This window comes from Triticum aestivum, chromosome 5A (genome assembly GCF_018294505.1).
Source record: "Triticum aestivum cultivar Chinese Spring chromosome 5A, IWGSC CS RefSeq v2.1, whole genome shotgun sequence".
In the NCBI taxonomy this organism is placed as follows: Eukaryota; Viridiplantae; Streptophyta; class Magnoliopsida; order Poales; family Poaceae; genus Triticum; species Triticum aestivum.
Window position 1 is genome coordinate 463,294,986 of NC_057806.1, and position 24,210 is coordinate 463,319,195.

The window sequence follows — 24,210 nt, forward strand, 5'->3', positions numbered from 1 at the left end:
CCGCCGCAAACCGACATGGCCACGCTATAAAAAGGGACCCCGAGCCCCTCTGAGCATGCACGCACCCTCAGGCTACCCCTATGGCACCCCCATAGCCCGCAATCGTCCGGGAAACGTCGTCTTCCTCATCTCCGGCAACCACGGCCGCCACCACTGCCCCGGCCAATTCGGCACCACCAGGGCCTCCCACTCTTCGTTCTCTCCACCAAGAACCCCCTCATCCTCCCGTAAACCTTCCCCCTACTCCATTTCGATCGAGAACCACCGCCGCCCCGAAACCACTTTGCACCGAAACCTCCCTCCGCCGCGGAGCTCACCGCCGACGACTTCTTCCACCACTGTCGACCCCTCGACCACCGGGAGAAACGCCCCAGCCGTGCGGATCCATCCCCGCCCTCCAGAGGCCGCGAGGAGCCGCCGCTCGCCGGCGTTGGTCGCCGGAGTCCCGCCTCCGCTCGGGACAGAGGAAGAAGGAGGAGGGCGGACTGGTCAAACTTGACCAGTGGGCCCCTTGGACCCACTGTCAGTGACCCTGCGCCTATCCACGTCGGTTAAGTGAAGGCGTATTTTCCCCAGTACGCTTTCCCCGCTCCGAAAACGTATTCCCTTCCGAACCGTTTTCTTTTCTGTTTTAATTTTAAATAACAGATTTGACCAAATCTTTGACTGGCTATAACTTTTTAAATATAACTCCAAATGAGTTGATTCTTTTTCCTACCTTCCTCAAATTTGGTCTAGTTTATTTTAAGATTTATTTGAAAAAATTTCAAACAACTTTTTGGTTCTGTCTTTGAAATATGTGTTAATTCAAATATATTTTTAAAATAGGATTTTGGGAGAGAGAAGAAACTTTCAAAAGTTTGGAGAGCACCCTGCCCTTCCACACATTGAAGGCAAGCATGCTGAACCCCGGCATAATATTTAGGAGTGATCATTGATGCATTTATAACTCCACCGCATTTCGAAGGACTTGTTATTTCATGTGATATGATCATATGCATGGGTGCATGTTACTGATTTCCATGCTGTTGGTAATGGACACGCTTGTGATGATAATCACCCTCATGAGCTTTACATGCATACCGGCAGGAACCCGGGGAAAACCTCTGCCTTGGGTAGGTATGAGTGTCGCCGATCTCCGTCGGGACGGTTCTGTCTGGTATGGCATGGTAAAGTGATATGAGTGGTGACTCTGTTTGATGATATATATTTGTTATACTAATCATGCAGGGAATACTTGAACCTCCTGAGTCGACCGTAGATCGAGTCTTGTTCCAGTAACCCCCATACTTGTTTCGTACTACCACTCGTCTCTACAGCAAGTAGAGTACGGTTCAGTAAGTTGTCAACCTCTTTCTAGCACACACCGTACAGAGAGGCCATGGTGGAAGATACCGGTTGTAACTGGTAGGCAGGCCACCTGGTCCGGGAGCATGGGTGTTTCCAGTTGGGACCGAGAGGGGAGGCCACCCCTTAGAGCGCGCGATATAAATTTGATCCCATGCTACGCGAGGTTGTAGCCTCCCCACTTAGAGTTTGCTTAACAGGTGTCGTGGGTGATTCCAGGCACGTGTATGATAAGCTGGTGTGTGCAAGTTAGGTGTGTTTTCAACAAAAAGACCGTAGACGGAATTAGTCCCGATGGACTAAAGAAATCCGTTACTCGTGGGTAAAGAGTACACCCTCTGCAGAGAATAAACCTATTCGAATAGCTGTGTCCATGGTTAAGGATTACAGTCTGGGATGGGTCAGGTGTCGGTCTTAGTGTCGGTCTTCGGAGGTGAAACGGTTAACCAGAAATGGAATTACTACTCGTGACTTGTGATATCTATGATTATTATTATTATTGACTAACCCGTGATATTATTACCGAGTATCTCTGGGATGGTTCTACCTCCGGGATATTCATTATGATTTTTTTTATTTTAAAGATCTTTATGTGGTGTCGCTCAGACGCCCGACTGTGGCATTTCTTTTAAAGCCCCTTATGTGGTGTCGCTCAGACGCCCGACTGTGGCATTTCTTTTAAAGCCCTTTATGTGGCGTCGCTCAGACGCCCGACTGTGGCATTTCTTTTAAAGCCCTTTATGTGGTGTCGCTCAGACGCCCGACTGTGGCATTTCTTTTAAAGCCCTTTATGTGGCGTCGCTCAGACGCCCGACTGTGGCATTTCTTTTAAAGCCCTTTATGTGGCATCGCTCAGACGCCCGACTGTGGCATTTCTTTTAAAGCCCTTTATGTGGCGTCGTTCAGACGCCCGACTGTGGCATTACTTGTTATTTGTTTTCATAAGTTTTTATACAACCATGTTATTGCAGTTTTATAAATGACTTGCTTGCACGCATCAGAGTTTCATTTATCTATTGTGACTGACGTCATGAGCAATAAAAAAATATTTTTGGCACATTATTGTTATATTATACCTGTGTTCATAATGTTTGCGAGTACATTCAAAGTACTCACTGGCTTGTCCCTGGCTATTGTCTTGGCCAGATTTTCTTGCATGGAGAGGAGCGACGCGATGCTAGCCCCGGAACCCACTCAATGGAGATAGCAGCCTCGCGAAGATAGGAGTTAACCTGGTCAGCTGTTCCTGTGGGAATTGGAGTCCCATAGACACTGATGATCCTCAAACCGCTTCCGCCATCAACCACTAGAAACCATTTGTTGTACTCATAGGCCAGAATGTCCTTGTACTACATATTTTTTTTCTGCTTGGAATTTCTGTATCAAATTGGGAGCCTCATCAGCTAACAGTAATCCTGGGGCTGATGAGCGCGACGGTCTCTTCTGGAAATTTATTACCCGGAAAACCGGTCGCGACACATCTTCCACATCGGGATCCCCTCACTCAAATCTCCCTCGATCCCCTCGCCCAACCATCGAGCTGCTGCGCCCGCGCCCCAATCCCGCAACCTCCTCCTCCCGAGAGCCCTGGCCAGAGCACCGCCGAGCAGAGCATCAGCCAACCCCGAGCACCGCCCTCACCCTCGAGCTCGAGCAGGCTGCGCCGCGCCTCCTCCCCTCCTCCCGTGCCTCGATCCAGGGTGGATCGAGAGCAGCACCACACCATGGCCCCCGCCGTCAAGCCGCTCCGACCCGCAGGTCCTCCTCGTCGCGCCTCCTCCCTGTTTCTCGCTGTTCTTCTCCTGCTGCTGCTGCTAATTGTGTGGTCGCCCTGTTTCTTCTGCAAGGTCAGCACCACCGAACTGAAGACCCTCACCGGCCGCCTCAACTCTCCTCGCTTGCAATCGCCTCGCCGGAGCAAGCAAGCCGCCGCTTGGAGGAGCCCAGGGTCGTCCCGTTTCGCTGCGTTGTCCTCAACCGGGCCCTCTGTCCCAAGCCGTTGTCTCCCTACTTCCCGTCGCCGGTCTGAAGCCCCCGCGCCATGGCTGCTTTCTTCTTCAGAGAAAGGCGTCGGCCGCCGGATCGGGCTCTTCTCAGCGTCCAAGACCCGTTTCCAGCTAGATCCGAACGCCATGTACCTCGCTGCCCCTTCGCCCGCTCGCCGGAGCTCTGCTCCCAGCCGTTCCCGCCGCCAAGTTTGTCGCTCTGAACCTGGCACTGCCGTTCTTCTTCAGAGACGAGCAGAGCATCACGCCCGCTCCACTCGACGCGTTGACCACAGGCCCAGCTGCGCGCCCTGCGGGTCTCCCTCCTCCACCGAATGGGCCTAGGCCCATGGTGAGCCTCCAGCGCCCCTGTAACTGTTGGGCCAGGCTGCAGATTTGGCCCAATGTAGTTTTTTTTCGTGTCTGCGATTTTGTCTTTTATCCAGAGTTTACCTGTTTTGCAGAAAAACCCTCCATGTTCATGCATATAATAACTTAATAACTGTGCATCATATTAAAATGATTTATATATGAAACTTGCTCAGATTTTTGTGTAGATTAATAATTTGCAACTTTCATATATGTTTAAAATGTTTAAAATGCTGTTTGTTTAAATTTGCTCCTATGCCATGCTAAAATGACTTAATTCATAACTAAATAACCGTAACTCCGAATTTAATAAACTTTATATGTAGTTGGGGTGGAAAAATGCCTAGTTTAACATGGTGGTAGTACTTTGCATGTTTAACAACTATAAAATATGGTTTAGGGCAGAACAGTACCAAACCTTAAAATATGCATATGGGGATTTTTCCGGACTTGTTGCTTGTTGTTCTGGCCTCATTTAAACTTGCCTAGATAGGTAGTTTTTTTTTGCTTCACCCTCTTGCCATGTTTAACAACATTTAATATTGATGGGTACATAAACGAGATCGAACTAAATAACTTGTTGTGGTGTTTCGTCAATACGCAACTCGTTGCATAGTGAGCTCCACTTAATTTATAGAATTGCTTGTGCACTTTGCCATGCCATGCTTCATTAAACCGTACATGCATCATACTTGGTTGTGCATCATGCCATGGTCATGTGTTGGTTGTTTACTATGTTGTTTGCTCCTTTCTGGTGTTTGCTTCTCCGGGTTGGTTCCGATAATGTCGCGTTTGTGAGGACCCGTTCGGCTACGTCCGTTTATCTTCTTCATGGACTCGTTCTTCTTCCTTGCGGGATTTCTGGCAAGGTGACCATACCCTGGAAATCACTTCTATCTTTGCTTGCTAGTTGCTCGCTCTTTTGCTATGCCTATGCTACGCTACCTACCACTTTCTTATCATGCCTCCCATATTTTTAAACCAATCCTCTAACCCACCTTGTCTTAGCAAACCGTTGTTTGGCTATGTTACCGCTTTGCTCAGCCCCTCTTATAGCATTGTTAGTTGCAGGTGAAGATTGAAGTTTGTTCCTTGTTGGAACATGGAGATGTTGTTCCTTGTTGGAACATGTTTACTTGTTGGGATATCACAATATATATTATCTAATTAATGCATCTATATACTTGGTAAAGGGTGGAAGGCTCGGCCTTATGCCTGGTGTTTTGTTCCACTCTTGCCGCCCTAGTTTCCGTCATATCAGTGTTATGTTCCCGGATTTTGCGTTCCTTACGCGGTTGGGTTATAATGGAAACCCCTTGACAGTTCGCCTTGTATAAAACTCCTCCAGCAAGACCCAACATTGGTTTTACCATTTGCCACCCAGCCTTTTCTTTCCCTTGGGTCGGCCAGCCCAAGGGTCATCTTTATTAAACCCCCCCGGGCCAGTGCTTCTCTAAGTGTTGGTCCAATCCAGAGCACCGTGCGGGGCCGTCCCTTGGAAACTTGGGTTACGTTGGCTCTTGTACGCTTAGCTTATCCGGTGTGCCCTGAGAACGAGATATGTGCAGCTCCTATGGGGATTTGTCGGCACAACAGGTGGTCTTGATGGACTTGTTTTACCATTGTCGAGGATGTCTTGTAACTGGGATTCCGAGCCTGATCGGGTCTTCCCGCTAGAAGGAATATCCTTCGATGACCATGAGAGCTTGTGACGGGCTAAGTTGGGACACCCCTGCAGGGATTTGAACTTTCGAAAGTCGTGCCCGCGGTTATGGGCAGATGGGAATTTGTTAATGTCCAGTTGTAGAAAACCTGAAGTTGACCTTAATTAAAATACATCAACCGCGTGTGTAACCGTGATGGTCTCTTTCCGGCGGAGTCCGGGAAGTGAACACGGTGTTGGAGTTATGCTTGACGTAGGTTGTTTCTAGGATCACTTCTTGATCATAGATTCTCAACCGTGCTTCGCTTTCTCTTCTCGCTCTCATTTGCGTATGTTAGCCACCATATATGCTAGTCGCTTGCTGCAGCTCCACCTCGTACCTCTACCTTACCCATAAGCTTAAATAGTCTTGATCGCGAGGGTCTGAGATTGCTGAGTCCCCGTGACTCACAGATACTTCCAAAACCAGCTTGCAGGTGCCGATGAGTCCGTGCAGATGACGCAACCAAGCTCAGGAGAAGCTCAATGAAGATCTTGTCCTTTGTGTTGTTTCGTACTAGTTGATCAGTAGTGGAGCCCAGTTGGGGTCGATCGGGGACCGTGTCGCATTTGGGGTTCTTCTTTTATTTTGGTTCCATAGTCGGTCCTTGATTGTATTTGGATGATGTAATGCTTTATTCATGTATTGTGTGAAGTGGCGATTGTAAGCCAACTATGTATCTCTTTCCTTATGTATTACATGGGTTGTGTGAAGATTACCTCACTTGTGACATTGCTTTCAATGCGGTTATGCTTGTAAGTCGTGCTTTGACACGTGGGAGATATAGCCGCATCGAGGGCGTTACAACCTCCTCATGCCACGTGGGGGATTTGAAGCAACTCGGCACCCCACACATCACCGGCGACAGACACCCCGCCATTAGTGGTATGCCCGTACACTCACATTCATGTGGCGGCTCATCAGATGGCTGCCACGCGGCATCAACTCTTGGCTTGCGGCTAGCGGGATGGAGAAGACAAGTGAGCAGGGGAGAGGCATGCGAGCAGGCTGCTGCAATGTTCTGACTAGGAGGCGCGCCTTTTGACCGGCCAAAAGGCTGGCGCCCTCCACTTTCTTGCCTCGATCCTCTTTCCGATGCCACTCATTCCCATCTCTCCCGCATTCAATCCACGACCCACTTCCTCGTCAAAAGCACATCCGTAGGAGCACCCCTCGTCTTCCATTTTGGGGATGAGGAGGAGCAGCAGCCCGCGGATCCTCTAACCCCCTTTGGGGACCAGATGAAAGTGACCCTGGAGGAGGTTGAGCATATGGACGCTGCCCTGGAGCAGTAGATTTGGGCCCTGAGCAAGTCGAAGCGGTTGAATGGTCGGCCTGGGACGAGCAACTGAGGCGCATTTCCAAGCCATCCAGACCAACATTGCCGCATTCTACGCGGCCGTGGCATTGGTGGTGGTCGTGGCCAACTATAGTATGACCTATCTATAAAATTTGTTTTGAATCAAAATCGAACTAATATGGAATCAAATGTGTCCCGGTTTTTTGATTTTTAGGGAAAACCCATTGTAATCAATGACAAGTGAGACACACATGTAAGAAAAACAAGGATGATTCCTTTTGAATCTGTTTTCCCCGTGGCCTCCACATTCGTGGCCTCCATCACCAATATGGCAAATCTATGGAGCGCACTCTCCATATGACGGATGGTGATGATTGATACAGCAAATATGCTAAAGTTGCTCTTCTCAAATGTTTGGCTACTGCATCCGCACATGTCATGGCGTACTATTCTTCAGACCGAGTCTGAGCTCCGGGACTGACGGCTGAGTATGTTCTTTGTGGCCTATATGAACTAGGACCCCATGACCAGTAAGAAATGGTGATTGGTTGTTGGGTGCCAGGGTCTGAAGCTATTACGCAATCTCGGGTCCGCTATGTTGGAAATATGCCCTAGAGGCAATAATAAATTGATTATTATTATATTTCCTTGTTCATGATAATCGTTTATTATCCATGCTAGAATTGTATTGATAGGAAACTCAGATACATGTGTGGATACATAGACAACACCATGTCCCTAGTAAGCCTCTAGTTGACTAGCTCGTTGATCAATAGATGGTTACGGTTTCCTAACCATGGACATTGGATGTCATTGATAACGGGATCACATCATTAGGAGAATAATGTGATGGACAAGACCCAATCCTAAGCCTAGCACAAAGATCGTGTAGTTCGTATGCTAAAGCTTTTCTAATGTCAAGTATCATTTCCTTAGACCATGAGATTGTGCAACTCCCGGATACCGTAGGAATACTTTGGGTGTGCCAAACATCACAACGTAACTGGGTGGCTATAAAGGTACACTACAGGTATCTCCGAAAGTGTCTGTTGGGTTGGCACGAATCGAGACTGGGATTTGTCACTCCGTGTAAACGGAGAGGTATCTCTGGGCCCACTCGGTAGGACATCATCATAATGTGCACAATGTGATCAAGGAGTTGATCACGGGATGATGTGTTACGGAACGAGTAAAGAGACTTGCCGGTAACGAGATTGAACAAGGTATCGGGATACCGACGATCGAATCTCGGGCAAGTATCGTACCGCTAGACAAAGGGAATTGTATACGGGATTGATTAAGTCCTTGACATCGTGGTTCATCCGATGAGATCATCGTGGAACATGTGGGAGCCAACATGGGTATCCAGATCCCGCTGATGGTTATTGACCGGAGAGTCATCTCGGTCATGTCTGCATGTCTCCCGAACCCGTAGGGTCTACACACTTAAGGTTCGGTGACGCTAGGGTTATAGAGATATAAGTATGCGGTAACCCGAAAGTTGTTCGGAGTCCCGGATGAGATCCCGGACGTCACGAGGAGTTCCGGAATGGTCCGGAGGTAAAGAATTATATATAGGAAGTGCTATTTCGGCTATCGGGACAAGTTTCGGGGTCATCGGTATTGTACCGGGACCACCGGAAGGGTCCCGGGGGTCCACCAGGTGGGGCCACCTGCCCCGGGGGCCACATGGGCTGTAGGGGGTGCGCCTTGGCCTACATGGGCCAAGGGAACCAGCCCCAAGAGGCCCATGAGCCAAAGGGACAAGAGGAGGGGAGAGTCCTAAAAGGGGAAGGCACCTCCGAGGTGCCTTGGGGAGGATGGACTCCTCCCCCCCTTGGACGCACCCTTCCTTGGAGGAAGGGGCAAGGCTGCGCCCTCCCCCTCTCCCTTGGCCCTATATATAGTGGGGGGAAGGGAGGGCAACCTAACCTAAGCCATGGCGCCTCCCTCTCCCTCCCATGACACATCTCCCTCCTCCCGCAGCGCTTGGCGAAGCCCTGTTGGAATCCTGCTACTTCCACCACCACGCCGTCGTGCTGCTGGATCTCCATCAACCTCTCCTCCCCACCTTGCTGGATCAAGAAGGAGGAGACGTCGCTGCTCCGTACGTGTGTTGAACGCGGAGGTGCCGTCCGTTCGGCGCTAGGATCATCGGTGATTTGAATCACGACGAGTACGACTCCATCAACCCGTTCTCTTGAATGCTTCCGCATGCGATCTACAAGGGTATGTAGATCTACTCCTCCCTCGTTGCTAGATGACTCCATAGATAGATCTTGGTGACATGTAGGAAAATTTTGAATTTATGCTACGTTCCCCAATAGTGGTATCAGAGCTAGGTCTATTGCGTAGATTCTATGCACGAGTAGAACACAAAGTAGTTGTGGGCATTGATTTTGTTCAATATGCTTACCGTTACTAGTCCAATCTTGATTCGGCGGCATTGTGGGATGAAGCGGCCCGGATCAACCTTACACGTACGCTTACGTGAGACCGGTTCCACCGACAAACATGCACTAGTTGCATAAGGTGGCTGGCGGGTGTCTGTCTCTCCCACTTTAGTCGGATCGGATTCGATGAAAAGGGTCCTTATGAAGGGTAAATAGCAATTGTCATATCACGTTGTGGTCTTTGCGTAGGTAAGAAACATTCTTGCTAGAAACCCATACAAGCCACGTAAAATATGCAAACAACAATTAGAGGACGTCTAACTTGTTTTTGCAGGGTATGCTATGTGATGTGATATGGCCAAAGGTTGTGATGAATGGTATATGTGATGTATGAGATGATCATGTTCTTGTAATAGGAATCACGACTTGCATGTCGATGAGTATGACAACCGGCAGGAGCCATACGAGTTGTCTTAATTTATTTATGACCTGCGTGTCAACATAAACGTCATTTAATTACTTTACTTTATTGCTAACCGTTAGCTGTAGTAGTAGAAGTAATAGATGACGTGACAACTTCAAGAAGACACGATGATGGAGATCATGATGATGGAGATCGTGGTGTCATGCCGGTGATGATGATGATCATGGAGCCCCGAAAATGGAGATCAAAAGGAGCAATATGATATTGGCCATATCATGTCATTATTTGATTGCATGTGATGTTTATCATGTTTATGCATCTTATTTGCTTAGAACAACGGTAGTAAATAAGATGATCCCTCTTTAAAATTTCAAGAAAGTGTTCCCCCTAATTGTGCACCGTTGCGACAGTTCGTTGTTTCGAAGCACCACGTGATGATCGGGTGTGATAGATTCTAACGTTCACATACAACGGGTGTAAGACAGATTTACACACGCGAAACACTTAGGTTGACTTGACGAGCCTAGCATGTACAGACATGGCCTCAGAACACAGAAGACCGAAAGGTCGAGCATGAGTCGTATGGTAGATACGATCAACATGAAGATGTTCACCGATGTTGATTAGTCCGTCTCACGTGATGATCGGACACGACCTAGTTGACTCGGATCATGTAATCACTTAGATGACTAGAGGGATGTCTATCTGAGTGGGAGTTCATAAGATGAACTTCATTATCCTGAACATAGTCAAAAGGTCTTCGCAAATTATGTCGTAGCACACGCTTCAGTTCTACTGTTTAGATATGTTCCTAGAGAAAATTTAGTTGAAATTTGATAGTAGCAATTATGCGGACTAGGTCCATAAACTGAGGATTGTCCTCATTGCTTCATAGAAGGCTTATGTCCTTAATGCACCGCTCAGTGTGCTGAACCTCGAACGTCGTCTGTGGATGTTGCGAACATCTGACATACACATTTTGATAACTGCGTGATAGTTCAGTTAAACGGTTTAGAGTTGAGGCACCGAAGATGTTTTGAAACGTCGCGAAACATATGAGATGTTTCGAGGGCTGAAATTGCGATTTCAGGCTCGTGCCCACGTCCAGAGGTATAAGACCTCCGACGATTTTCTTAGCCTGCAAACTAAGGGAGAAAAGCTCAATTGTTGAGCTTGTGCTCAGATTGTCTGAGTACAACAATCATTTGAATCAAGTGGGAGTTGATCTTCCGGATAAGATAATGATGTTTCTCCGAAGTCATTACCACCAAGCTGCTAGAGCTTCGTGATGAACTATAATATATCAGGGACATATATGATGATCCTTGAGATATTCGCGATGTTTGACACCACAAAAGTAGAAATCAAGAAGGAGCATCAATTGTTGATGGTTGGAGAAACCACTAGTTTCAAGAAGGGCAAGGGCAAGAAGGGATACTTCATGAAACGGCAATTCAGCTGCTGCTTTAGTGAAGAAACCAAAGGTTGAACCCAAACCCGAGACTAAGTGCTTCTGTAATAAGGGGAACAGCCACTGGAGCAGAATTACCCTAGATACTTGGTAGATTAGAAGGCTGGCAAGGTCGATAGAAGTATATTGGATATACATTGTGTTGATGTGTACTTTACTAGTACTCCTAGTAGCACCAGGGTATTAGATACCGGTTCGGTTGCTAAGTGTTAGTAACTCGAAATAAAAGCTACGGAATAAACGGAGACTAGCTAAAGGTGAGCTGACGATATGTGTTGGAAGTGTTTCCAATGTTGATATGATCAAGCATCGCACGCTCCCTCTACCATCGAGATTGGTGTTTGCGTTGAGCATAGACATGATTGGATTATGTCTATCGCAATACGGTTATTCATTTAAGGAGAATAATGGTTACTCTGTTTATTTGAATAATACCTTCAATGGTCTTGCACCTGAAATGAATGGTTTATTGAATCTCGATCGTAGTGATACACATGTTCATGCCAAAAGATATAAGATAGTAATGATAGTACCACCTACTTGTGGCACTGCCACGTAAGTCATATCGGTATAAAACGCATGAAGAAGCTCCATGTTGATGGATCTTTGGGCTCACTCGTTTTTTGAAAAGTTTGAGACATGCGAACCATGTCTATTGGTGTATATGCATGAAGAAACTCCATGCAAGTGGACCGTTTGGACTCATTTGATTTTGAATCACTTGAGACATGCAAATCATACCACATGGGCAAGATGACTGAAAGCCTCGTTTTTTAGTAAAATGGAACTAGAAAGCAACTTGTTGGAAGTAATACATTTTGATGTGTGCAGTCCAATGAGTGCTGAGGAATGTAGTGGATATCGTTATGTTCTTACTTCACAGATGATTTGAGTAGATGTTGAGTATATTTACTTGATGAATCACGAGTCTGAATTATTGAAAGGTTCAAGTAATTTCAGGGTGAAGTTGAAAGATCGTCGTGACAAGAGGATAAAAGATCTATGATATGATCATAGAGATGAATATCTTAATTACGAGTTTGGCACAGAATTAAGACATTGTAGAAATTGTTTCACAACTAAAACAGCCTGGAACACCATAGTGTGATGGTGTGTCCGAACATCATAACTGCACCCTATTGGATATGATGCATACCATGATGTCTCTTATCGAATTACCACGATAGTTTATGGGTTAGGCATTAGAGACAACCACATTCACTTTAAATAGGGCACCACGTAATTCCGATGAGATGACACCGTATGAACTATGGTTTAAAGAAACCTAAGCTGTCATTTCTTAAAAGTTTGGGGCTGCGACGCTTATGCGAAAAAGTTTCAGGCTGATAAGCTCGAACCCAAAGCGGATAAATGCATCTTCATAGGACACCCAAAATAGTTGGGTATACCTCCTGTCTCAGATCCGAAAACAATAAGGGATTGTTTCTAGAATCGGGTCCTTTCTCGAGGAAAAGTTTCTCTCGAAAGAATTGAGTGGGAGGATGGTGGAGACTTGATGAGATTATTGAACCATCACTTCAACTAGTGTGGCAGGGCACAGGGAGTTGTTCCTGTGGCACCTACACCAATTGAAGTGGAAGCTTATGATAGTGATCATGAAACTTCAGATCAAGTCACTAACAAACCTCGTGGGATGACAAGGATGCGTACTACTTCAGAGTGGTACGTAATCATGTCTTGGAAGTCATGTTGCTAGATAACAATGAACCTACGAGCTATGGAGAAGCGATGGTGGGCCCGGATTCCGATAAATGGCTCGAGGCCATAAAATCCGAGAGAGGATCCATGTATGAAAACAAAGTGTAGAGTTGGTAGAACTACTTGATGGTCGTAAGGCTGTTAGGTACATATGGATTTTAAAAGGAAGACGGACAATGATGGTAAATGTCACCATTAAGAAAGCTCGACTTGTCATTAAGAAGTTTCCCGACAAGTTCAAGGAGTTGACTACGATGAGACTTTCTCACACGTAGCGATGCTAAGAGTCTGTTGGAATTATATTAGCGATTACTGCATTGTTTATGAAATCTTGCAGATAGGATGTCAAAACATTGTTTCCTCGACGATTTTCTTGAGGAAAGGTTGTATGTGATACAACCGGAAGGTTTTGTCAATCCTGAAAGATGCTAATAAGTATGCAAAGCTCCAGCAATCCTTCTAAGGACTGGAGTAAGCATCTCGGAGTTGGAATGTATGCTTTGATGAGATGATCAAAGATTATGGGTGTATACAAAGTTTATGAGAAACTTGTATTTCCAAAGAAGTGAGTGGGAGCACTATAGAATTTCCGATGAGTATGTGTTGTTAACATGTTGTTGATCGGAAATGATGTAGAATTTCTAGAAAGCATGCAGAGTTATTTGAAAAGTGTTTTTCAATGGAAAGCCTGGATTAAGCTATTGAACATTGAGCATCAAGATCTATAAGGATAGATCAAAACGCTTAATGGTACTTTCAAATGAGCACATACCTTGACATGATCTTGAAGGTGTTCAAGATGGATCAGTCAAAGAAGGAGTTCTTGCCTGAGTTGTAAGGTATGAAGTTAATACTTAAAGCTCGACCACGGCAGAAGAAAGAGAAAGGACGAAGGTCGTCCCCTATGCTTAAGACATAGGCTCTATAGTATGCTATGTTGTGTACCGCACCTGAAATGTGCCTTGGCATGAGTCAGTCAAGGGGTACAAGAGTGATCCAAGAATGGATCACAGGACAGCGGTCAAAGTTATCCTTAGTAACTAGTGGACTAAGGAATTTTCTCGATTATGGAGGTGGTAAAAGAGTTCGTCGTAAAGGGTTACGCCGATGCAAACTTTGACACTAATCCAGATTATTCTGAGTAGTAAACTGGATTCGTATAGTAGAACGGTTATTTGGAATAGCTCCAAATGTAGCGTAGTAGTTGCATCTACAAGATGACATAGAAATTTGCAAAGTACATACGGATCTGAATGTTTTAGACCCGTTGACTATAACCTCTCTCACAAGCATAACATGATCAAACCCAGAACTCTTTGGGTGTTAGTCACATGGGGATGTGACCTTGAGTGTTAATCACATATCGATGTGAACTGGAATATTGACTCTAGTGCAAGTGGGAGACTGTTGGAAATATGCCCTAGAGGCAATAATAAATTGATTATTATTATATTTCCTTGTTCATGATAATTGTTTATTATCCATGCTAGAATTGTATTGATAGGAAACTCAGATACATGTGTGGATACATAGACAACACCATGTCCCTAGTAAGCCTCTAGTTGACTAGCTCGTTGATCAATAGATGGTTACGGTTTCCTAACCATGGACATTGGATGTCGTTGATAACGGGATCACATCATTAGGAGAATGATGTGATGGACAAGACCCAATCCTAAGCCTAGCACAAAGATCGTGTAGTTCGTATGCTAAAGCTTTTCTAATGTCAAGTATCATTTCCTTAGACCATGAGATTGTGCAACTCCCAGATACCGTAGGAATACTTTGGGTGTGCCAAACGTCACAACGTAACTGGGTGGCTATAAAGGTACACTACAGGTATCTCCGAAAGTGTCTGTTGGGTTGGCACGAATCAAGACTGGGATTTGTCACTCCGTGTAAACGGAGAGGTATCTCTGGGCCCACTCGGTAGGACATCATCATAATGTGCACAATGTGATCAAGGAGTTGATCACGGGATGATGTGTTACGGAACGAGTAAAGAGACTTGCCGGTAACGAGATTGAACAAGGTATCGGGATACCGACGATCGAATCTCGGGCAAGTATCATACCGCTAGACAAAGGGAATTGTATACGGGATTGATTAAGTCCTTGACATCGTGGTTCATCCGATGAGATCATCGTGGAACATGTGGGAGCCAACATGGGTATCCAGATCCCGCTGATGGTTATTGACCGGAGAGTCATCTCGGTCATGTCTGCATGTCTCCCGAACCCGTAGGGTCTACACACTTAAGGTTCGGTGACGCTAGGGTTATAGAGATATAAGTATGCGGTAACCCGAAAGTTGTTCGGAGTCCCGGATGAGATCCCGGACGTCACGAGGAGTTCCGAAATGGTCCGGAGGTAAAGAATTATATATAGGAAGTGCTATTTCGGCTATCGGGACAAGTTTCAGGGTCATCGGTATTGTACCGGGACCACCGGAAGGGTCCTGGGGGTCCACCGGGTGGGGCCACCTGCCCCGGGGGCCACATGGGCTGTAGGGGGTGCGCCTTGGCCTGCATGGGCCAAAGGCACCAGCCCCAAGAGGCCCATGCGCCAAAGGGACAAGAGGAGGGGAGAGTCCTAAAAGGGGAAGGCACCTCCGAGGTGCCTTGGGGAGGATGGACTCCTTCCCCCCCTTGGCCGCACCCTTCCTTGGAGGAAGGGGCAAGGCTGCGCCCTCCCCCTCTCCCTTGGCCCTATATATAGTGGGGGGAAGGAAGGGCAACCTAACCTAAGCCCTGGCGCCTCCCTCTCCCTCCCATGACACATCTCCCTCCTCCCGCAGCGCTTGGCGAAGCCCTGTTGGAATCCCGCTACTTCCACCACCACGCCGTCGTGCTGCTGGATCTCCATCAACCTCTCCTCCCCCCCTTGCTGGATCAAGAAGGAGGAGACGTCGCTGCTCCATACGTGTGTTGAATGCGGAGGTGCCGTCCGTTCGGCGCTAGGATCATCGGTGATTTGAATCATGACGAGTACGACTCCATCAACCCGTTCTCTTGAACGCTTCCGCACGCGATCTACAAGGGTATGTAGATCTACTCCTCCCTCGTTGCTAGATGACTCCATAGATAGATCTTGGTGACACGTAGGAAAATTTTGAATTTATGCTACGTTCCCCAACACGCTACACCAGCGTTTCTGACCCACATGCGTTAACCAGGCCCAATCGAAGAGCAACACCGACTTATGTGAGGCCTTGGGCCCTCTCCCCCAAAATACTAGCCTGTTAGGAGGGGACTCCCCCACCCTTATAAATCGTGTTATGTCTCCTCCCACAACCGATGTGAGACTAAGCCCAACAATCTCCCCCTCACACATCGGTCACCCATGGGCCCGCTAACACCAGCGTTTCCAGCCCACCAACCATGACCGGCCACCCGTGAGTTCATCGAGATTTATTTCGGGCACCTGGGCTCTGATACCACTTTGTTAGGGTTGTGTCGAATATTATTGTACAAAGTAGGTTACAGTTGGACTTGGTTTTGGACTGTGTGTAGACAGGGTAGGAGTTGTGTCCTAATAGGACACTTGTATCCTAGGCCTCTTATATATAGTGGAGGTAGACACACGACGTAACCTATGCCAACATAATAGTACAGGCACACGGGGGAGCTGGCGGTGTGTGCCGGCGCCCGGGCTGCCGGGGTGCGGTATTGTAGCGGTGTCATGGGGAGGAGCGCCCGTAGTCAGGCCATAGGGATGTAGCCATATCGGTGAACCTCATTAACAAATCTCGGTGTCGTGCTTGTGTGATTGCTTGGTCCTCTGTAGATTGATGGTGGCCTCGAATTTATTCTAACAAGTGGTATCATGAGCAAGGTTCGATTTGAGGCTGCGCTTGTTGATCTAGAGGTGATGATGCCAAAGGCTGCAAAAGAAATTAGTTCAAACCATGGTGTGTCAAGCAATCAGGAGCAATCTCGTCGGTGGTGGACGGCAAACTAGGACTATCAATGGAATTTTCCGAAGCAGCGGAAGTCAGCGAGTACATGAAGGAATCGGAAGCGGGAGGCAGACCGATTTGCACCAGGAGTTCTCGGCGGCGGCGCGGCGGATAGCGCAAGTAGCAGGTCAGATCTGATCGGTTCCAATCGAAACCAGGAGCAGCATGCTTGACCTGGACAAGTCCCATGCAAGAGCGAGTGATGCGGGCAGGGCCACGTAGCAGCGCAACATGGGTCTTGGCCCAGGCGGGGCTCCGCCATTGAGGGAGCGACGGTGGACTAGGGGCGCAAGTCCCAGGAGCCAGCTCGGGCGCAATACCCGGCGAGGTCCTAGTTTAGCTGGCTCGTGTGTGCATGCTGGAGTTGTGTGTAGCAAATTGACACGAGTTTTTGTTGGAAAAAAGTCAAATAATGCAGGCCATCGTATCAATTTGATGTGTCGGACAAAACAAATAAAAAAGGATGGGAGTATAGACCCAGGCGTCATGTGATGATGGAGTTCGTACATGTCTCTTTGGTACGTGTATGCATGTTGGATATCTATAAAGCTCTATCTTTTGGCACTTTGTTTCGGGCATGGATTGTATACAGGATGGCAGCATGATTATGATGCAGAGCCGCAAATTCACACGTGATTGATGGAGTTGGCAGGTTATGCTATATATTCAAGTGTTGCACCAGAGATATGCAGGAAGTATACTTGAAGGGGTAGCAGGAAGCCAAGTTGAACAAGATGAAGTGCATGCGGCCGGAGAAGGCGGCGTGTGTATAAGGCTCGGAGGAATCTGGAGTGCGTTGTGGCAGGATCATGCATACACAGGGCGTTAAGCAAGGCATGGAGATGTGCAGGGCAGACACGACACAGGGTGGAGCATGGCTGCAATCGGATAATTTCGGCTGGTCGGACTGGACAGTCTGATGGATCGATATGGATGTCGGTTGAGCAGAAGACGGCGGTGATTTTAGCGATGACGGCATAGGAACGTGATGTTGATGGTGGCCGACTTCTGGAGCGTGGAAACACGTGGTGCAGGCCTGAGGGCTTGTGCAGCTTCGACATGGCTATGACGCAGGGTTGATTCAAGGCAGTGTACACATGAGAGAGCTTGAAGTTGACAGGGCGCGGGGGGTAGAATAGCGCAACTACATGGAGTCATGTTGAAGGTGGAGATGGAGTCTCATGGATGACTATGCTCTGTGTTGATGGAGGGGCTGCGGTGTAAGATATCGGAGAATCGAAGCCTATTTCAGCGGGATATGGCGAGAGACACGTGGATCGGACTGGCTACCAGTGGTTTGATGGAGACATGATACTCGGCATCGGAATGTGATGATCGATGGTTCTCTGCAGTGGGGTTGAGTCAGTGGGGGCTAGCTACCCAGGAGACTCGGCCAGGATAGCAGAGGCTCGACGCGGTGATAGCGGCGAGGCATGCGGTAAGCACGAGACACCGCGACAGGCCAAGGCACTGGTGGTCAGACATGTGTTCAGACAAATTATGTAGGGGGTGCTGAAGCAGTGTTGACGAGTACCAGATTCAAGTTGGTGACTGGGTCTATCGGTGCCGGAAGATGGACAGGAGTTGACCATGGAGAATCTGAGAAAGTGACAAAGAGTCTGAAATTGTCAAAAGCTGAGAGAATACATGGTCGTATATTATGTGGTGTTCGGTGCACATGGCAAAGTGCAGATGAAAAATACAGAAGGAGGTGGAGTGCTATAGTTGTGGGACATGCCAGAGACTATCCAAAAGAAGGGTGAGACAATTGCGAATTTGATTCAGGGTGACATAGGACGACGGTGAAATTCCTTCAAGTTTCAGACAGACGGTCATAAAAGAGCGGTGATGTTGAGTTCATGTAACTCTAATATGTGGCGTCCAATATGTTAGTTGTTCATTTTCACACAGGTCAATGATCGGTGTGTGATGGCGTTGAGCGGATACTCTGGAAGTTGGGAGCACAAAGTAGAGTAAATATGATCTTAATTTTGCTCGAGTGTTGACTGTGAAGAAGATGAGAAGGTACTATAGTTGCAGGTGGAGTCACATGGAGTCTGGGAGTAGCAACGGTGCTCATGACGTATCTCAAGTCCAATGTACATGGAGGTTCGACGCATGGATGAATCCAAGATGGTGAAGAATATTCGCCAAGGTGAAGTTTGTTAGAGCTATGTCGAATATTATTGTACAAGGTAGGTTATAGTTGGACTTGGTTTTGTACTGTGTGTAGACAGGGTAGGAGTTGTGTCCTAATAAGACACTTGTATCCTAGACCTCTCATATATAGTAGAGATAGACACACGATATAACATATGCCAACATAATAGCACAGGCATGCGGGGGAGCCGGCGGCGTGTGCCGGCGCTCAGGGTGCGATGTTGTAGCGGTGTCATGGGGAGGAGCGCCCATAGTCAGGCCTTCGAAGATGTAGCCATATCGATGAACCTCGTTAATAAATTAGGTGTCGTGTTTTGTGTGATTGTTTAATCCTCGATAGATTGACGATAGAATTAGATTTATTCTAACAGAAGCACCGTGTAATCCTGATAATGTTGAAGAACACTGCGTCTGAAGAATGCATATGTACTCCTTTGGTAAAGAAATATAAGAAAAGTGATATAAACGCTCTATATTTCTTTCCAGAGGGAGTATGTGTGTCGCATTATATTTCCACCCAGTACATTCTGCGGTTACACCTGCCCGGCTACTCACATGATACGCACGCTCTGTACACGTCTAAAACTGCACCTGAACCTGAAGATGGAAGATGCATGACTGCTGCATCCGCATGAACATTCCGTGATGTACTGTGCTTGAGACCGAGTCTGAGCTCTGCGCCTTCCTGTCCGGTTGTATCCTATCCTTTGCCCTCTCGTCAGTCTCTGTACGCCGTACGCGTTAGGTGGAGCGCGTTCAGGTCAAAGGATTTGGTGAAACAGCACACATGCATTCTCCTCCGTCCGTCCCTTCGTTTCATTCATGTAAAAAGCACAGCATCTCTTTCAAAAAAAAACACAGCATCGCCACCATCATGCACCCTGTGCGAAAACGATCCATCATAGGAGCAGGAAAACCAACTAAAACTAGCCCATTGCCTTTGCTGTTCCTGCGCTTTGGCATCGCATCGGTTCCCTGACCAGCCAGGCGGAGCACCCTACCACTGATAATGTTTGTTCATTCAAAAGCCAACGAAAACCCCGGCCCTCCTTTTGCGTTCTCGATGCGCCCCAGGTCTTGATCCCTCGATCATTTGCCCAAAAGCTGGCAGAAAATTCACACGTTTCAGTCCTAGACAAGTGATATATACTGCTATGTGAGTGAGGCCGCCAGCTCGCGAGCGGCGGAAATGATACTGCGCCGAGATGCCGACCAGCTAGGCGCCGGCGGCGCTTTGAGTGAGCCGCACCCAAGGCATTCCGTCCGTCCGGTTCCATTCCCTTCACGGTTCACACGCTGCACCCACACCGAAAGCATTTTGTCGACGAGAAACCATATCAGCGAAAAGGGAGCTGTCACCGGCTACTGGTTCTTTCTTTAAACTTTATACTTAGATAATTGTTCGTGCGTTCCAACATGAGCATAGACATTCTAGTAGATTAGACCGTGATTGCACGCCTGCACTTTAATGCACTAAAATTTTAGCAAAATTTTGTACGCAATCACCATGATTTATCTGTCATCTTATTGTTTAGAACTTATATTGAGCAAGTTCTTATATTCAATCATCATAATTTACATGTCATCTTCTTGATAACACTTGTATTTGATAAAAGCTTACCAAAGAAATTATTGTTTTCTTTTAGAAAGTTAATAAGACATGATACGGTTAAGTTGATTTTAGAAAAATATAAGATAGAAGAAAATTCAAACATGGAAGGCAGAGAGAGAGAAAGAGAGAAGGGATGGGGGACGTGAGATTGGACGAAGGAAAGGTGAAACGGAAAGCTTATGTTTTTTAGTAAGTAGAGAGATGGAGATTTAGTAGTAGAGATTTCGCACCGGAAATTATGAGAGGGGACGTGGAGATCTGATGTGTATAAATAGACCTCTCAACCTCCGGTCCGTTGTGCGACACCGCTACATCCACAGTGCGAAAGGGTTTGGGTGAGTGGTAACATACATCCATCGTCATATATCCTTTGCATCCTTTCCAGTGCCAACCTCTCTCGTTCGCACTCTCCTTCCTCATATCGTCGACCATATGGCGTCCTCCTCTGCCGCTCTCCTCGCGGTGCTCGTCGTCGCGGGCTGCGCGGGCATGGCCGCGGCCGTGTCGTACACCGTCGGCGAAGCGAAGGGCTGGGTGACCGGCGTCGACTACTCCGGCTGGACCAGCGGCAAGTCGTTCGCCGTCGGCGACACGCTAGGTGAGCGACCGAGCTCTTCGCCGTCGGTGACAAGCACGAGTATACTGCATGCACGTACTACGTGTTGAAATTGTGTTGGAATTTTGGCTTGCAGTGTTCAGCTACGTGAGCAAAGTGCACACGGTGACGGAGGTGAGCCAGGGCGGCTACACGTCCTGCTCCGGCAGCAACGCGCTGGCCAAAGACGACAGCGGCGCCACCACCGTCACGCTCGCGACCCCCGGCACGCACTACTACATCTGCAACATCCCCGGCCACTGCGCCAGCGGCATGAAGCTCGCCGTCACCGTCGCCGGGGGCGGCTCGTCCGCGGGAGGCTCCACCCCGTCCGGCGCCTCCGCCGGGGGCTCCCTGGCCCCGGCGATGGGCGCCGTCGTCGCCGCGGCGGCGGGGGCTCTGCTCAAGGTGGCGCTGTTCTGAACGTCGGCGGGCGTGCCAGGGCAGAGGCAGTGCAGGTCATCGGTCGCTTTCGAGGATTTCGGTCGTCTTAATTTCGTGTCGTGTTTGCACGTTGGTCTGCGTGCCTCCCGGGGTTTGTGGTCGTGCCAGAGCATTATGGATTGTGCGTTGTGACGAATGCTTTCTATCCCTGACAGTTCTTTTCGTAATAAGAATACTTTGTGCAAGAAAAAGTCTCTTTTTTTTGCGGGAACAAGAAAAAGTCTCTTGTGGTCAAGAGATAAGAGCATCTCCAACCGGCGCCAGTCGGGCCGCGCGCAAAAAACACATATGCCGCGCGCGCATCGCCTGATTTGGCGCGACGCGCAGCGCTGGCTCTAGTAACCGCGCTAAAATGCAGCGCGCGGGCGCCGCTCCAGCAGCGCGGAAAAATGCGGCGCGCGCGACGCGCACAAACAACATATGCATTCGAAACCAAAAGCAAAAATATCAAAAACAAACAAAAAATAAATAGTTCAATTTTGTTTATTACAACTCAAACAAACAGTTTATCGTTCAATACAACAAATAGTGCAATTCAACACAACAAATAGTTCAACAATACAATAACGAACGCACAAATCATGATGCTCTTTGTCGTCCATTCCATACCCACCACTCCTCAATGAGATCCTTCTGAAGATCATTATGCACTGCGGGACGTTGAATGGCATGATAGGAGGCAACAAAACGGGCCACCCTTTCAGCCCTCCGTCGCACTCGCACCGGATGTCCCAAGAGCTCATACTGAGAGTAGTCTACATCTTGGCCACGCTCATTCTTGATGATCATGTTGTGCATGATCACACAAGCGTGCATTATGTACCAAAGCATCTTCTGATCCCAAAATCTAGCCGGTCCTCTCACAATAGCAAATTGGGCTTGCAAAATCCCAAAAGCTCTCTCCACATCTTTTCTAGCCGCCGCCTGAGCATTATGGAAATCAAGATTTTTCTTACCTTCTGGCTTTTTCAACGGTTTGACAAAGGTTTGCCACTTTGGATAGATGCCATCCGCTAGATAATAGCCATAGTTGTATGTACGGCCATTTGCTACAAACTGCACCGGTGGCAACTTCCCATTTGCAATCTTACTCATCAGTGGTGACCGGTTGACAACATTGATGTCATTCAAAGATCCAGGCATTCCAAAGAATGCATGCCAAATCCAAGTCTCTTGATCGGCCACCGCTTCAAGGATTATAGTGAAACCCTTTTTTGGCCGTGGAATTACCCATGCCATGCCTTCGGACAATTCTTCCAACTCCAATGCATGCAATCTATTGAGCCAAGCATGCCAGGAAAGCCGCGAGCTTTGTTCATCGTCAAAAGCCTTGCGACGTCTTCAGCGGTGGGAGATCTCAAATACTCCTCGCCAAACACTTGCACAATTCCGACCGCGAAGCGCTCGACACACATGATAGCTTGGCTCTCACCCATAGCCAACTGATTATCAACTAGATCAGCCGGTATATCGTATGCCAACATACACAAAGCGGCTGTCACCTTCTGAAAAGGTGCTATGCCCGAGCTCTCCGGCGGCATTCCTCCTTTGCTGAAAAAAGCGGTCATGGCTCACTAGTTTCTTTGCAATGCGCCTGAACAACTCGGTGCTCATCCTAAACCGGCGACGAAAATACGACTCGGGGTATGTAGGATTCTCCGCAAAATAATGCCTGATCAATCTGTTGTGGGCATCGATCCTATCCCTCCAAATTTTTTGCCGACCCATAACCGAACCACCGTGTTTCGGTTTTTTATTAATATGCATAGCTAGGATCATCGCAAGATCCTCCTCCTCTTCCATATCAAATTCTTCTTCGGAAGAATCATACGACGAACTCATCTACAATGTTGAATACTATGCTATAAATAAAAAACTACAATCAACATGCACGAAATTCATGGCTTTTAAGCAATACATACCTTCTAGGCGTTTTGTCGAACACCTAGCGGGTGCCGAGCGGCAGCGGGCGCGCGGGCGCTGTTCGTCGGCGGACCAGCACGCGCGCGGGGAGGCGGGCCTAGAGAGGGGCCGGAGAAAGCGCGCGCGGGGCGGGGATAGGCCGGGGAAGCGCCGGAACGGTCGCCGGGTGGCGCGGTCGGCGGCGGCGGCGCGGCTGGAGGGGGGTGGGAGGTGCGAGCGAGCGCGCGAGAGTCCAGCGCGCGGGAGCGGGCGCAGCAAATAAGCGGCGCGCGATTGAGTTTCGGCCCACGCGCTGGACTACGTATGCCGCGCGCGCGGTTTTCGCGCGCCCGTTGAAGCAGCTCTTCCGGTTGCGCGCGCGTTAAAAGAGGGGATTTTACGGCGCGGCGCTAGTTTGGCGCGCCTGTTGAAGATGCTCTAAGAGTCGCAATCGTTATCGACGACACAAGAACGCGCATCATTGTGCTTCAACCACTTCTTTACGGCCACATGCGAACCGATTATTTAGGCTCTTATCGTCGAGGACCGATTATTGGCACACTAGGGTTTTTAGTTTTGGAAACAGATGGCAAAAGATTTGCACGTTTCATTGATTAAGGAGAATTGGTTTTAAGTACAAACAAACAATGGCCATAGCCCATACTAAGGCACAGAAATGATAATAAAAAACTGACGTCGGTATTTTAGGATTTGGGACTGAACGTCCTTTTCACCATTGGATTTTGAGCACGCATCTTAAAGATAAGACCACAACCATGTATGCGGAGGAGATTGTTCGGGAAAAAGCAAAGTCATCACGAACGAACAG

General features: G+C 48.0%; 1 protein-coding gene across 1 annotated transcript; it reads left to right on the forward strand.

The window, feature by feature from the left end:
- Positions 1-20,731: 20,731 nt before the first annotated feature.
- Positions 20,732-21,670, forward strand: LOC123107185 (mavicyanin). The gene is made up of 2 exons (XM_044529188.1): positions 20,732-21,038; positions 21,133-21,670. The coding sequence occupies exons 1-2, from the start codon at positions 20,873-20,875 to the stop codon at positions 21,456-21,458; spliced, it is 492 nt and encodes a 163-aa protein (XP_044385123.1). The 5' UTR covers positions 20,732-20,872; the 3' UTR covers positions 21,459-21,670.
- The last annotated feature ends 2,540 nt before the right edge of the window (positions 21,671-24,210 follow it).

Bases quoted from the DNA above. Each gene is read 5' to 3' on its own strand.
- LOC123107185 (XM_044529188.1), top strand. From the start codon at position 20,873: ATGGCGTCCTCCTCTGCCGCTCTCCTCGCGGTGCTCGTCGTCGCGGGC. The intron at 21,039-21,132 runs GTGAGCGACCGA...TTTGGCTTGCAG, and splicing joins CGCCGTCGGCGACACGCTAG to TGTTCAGCTACGTGAGCAAA.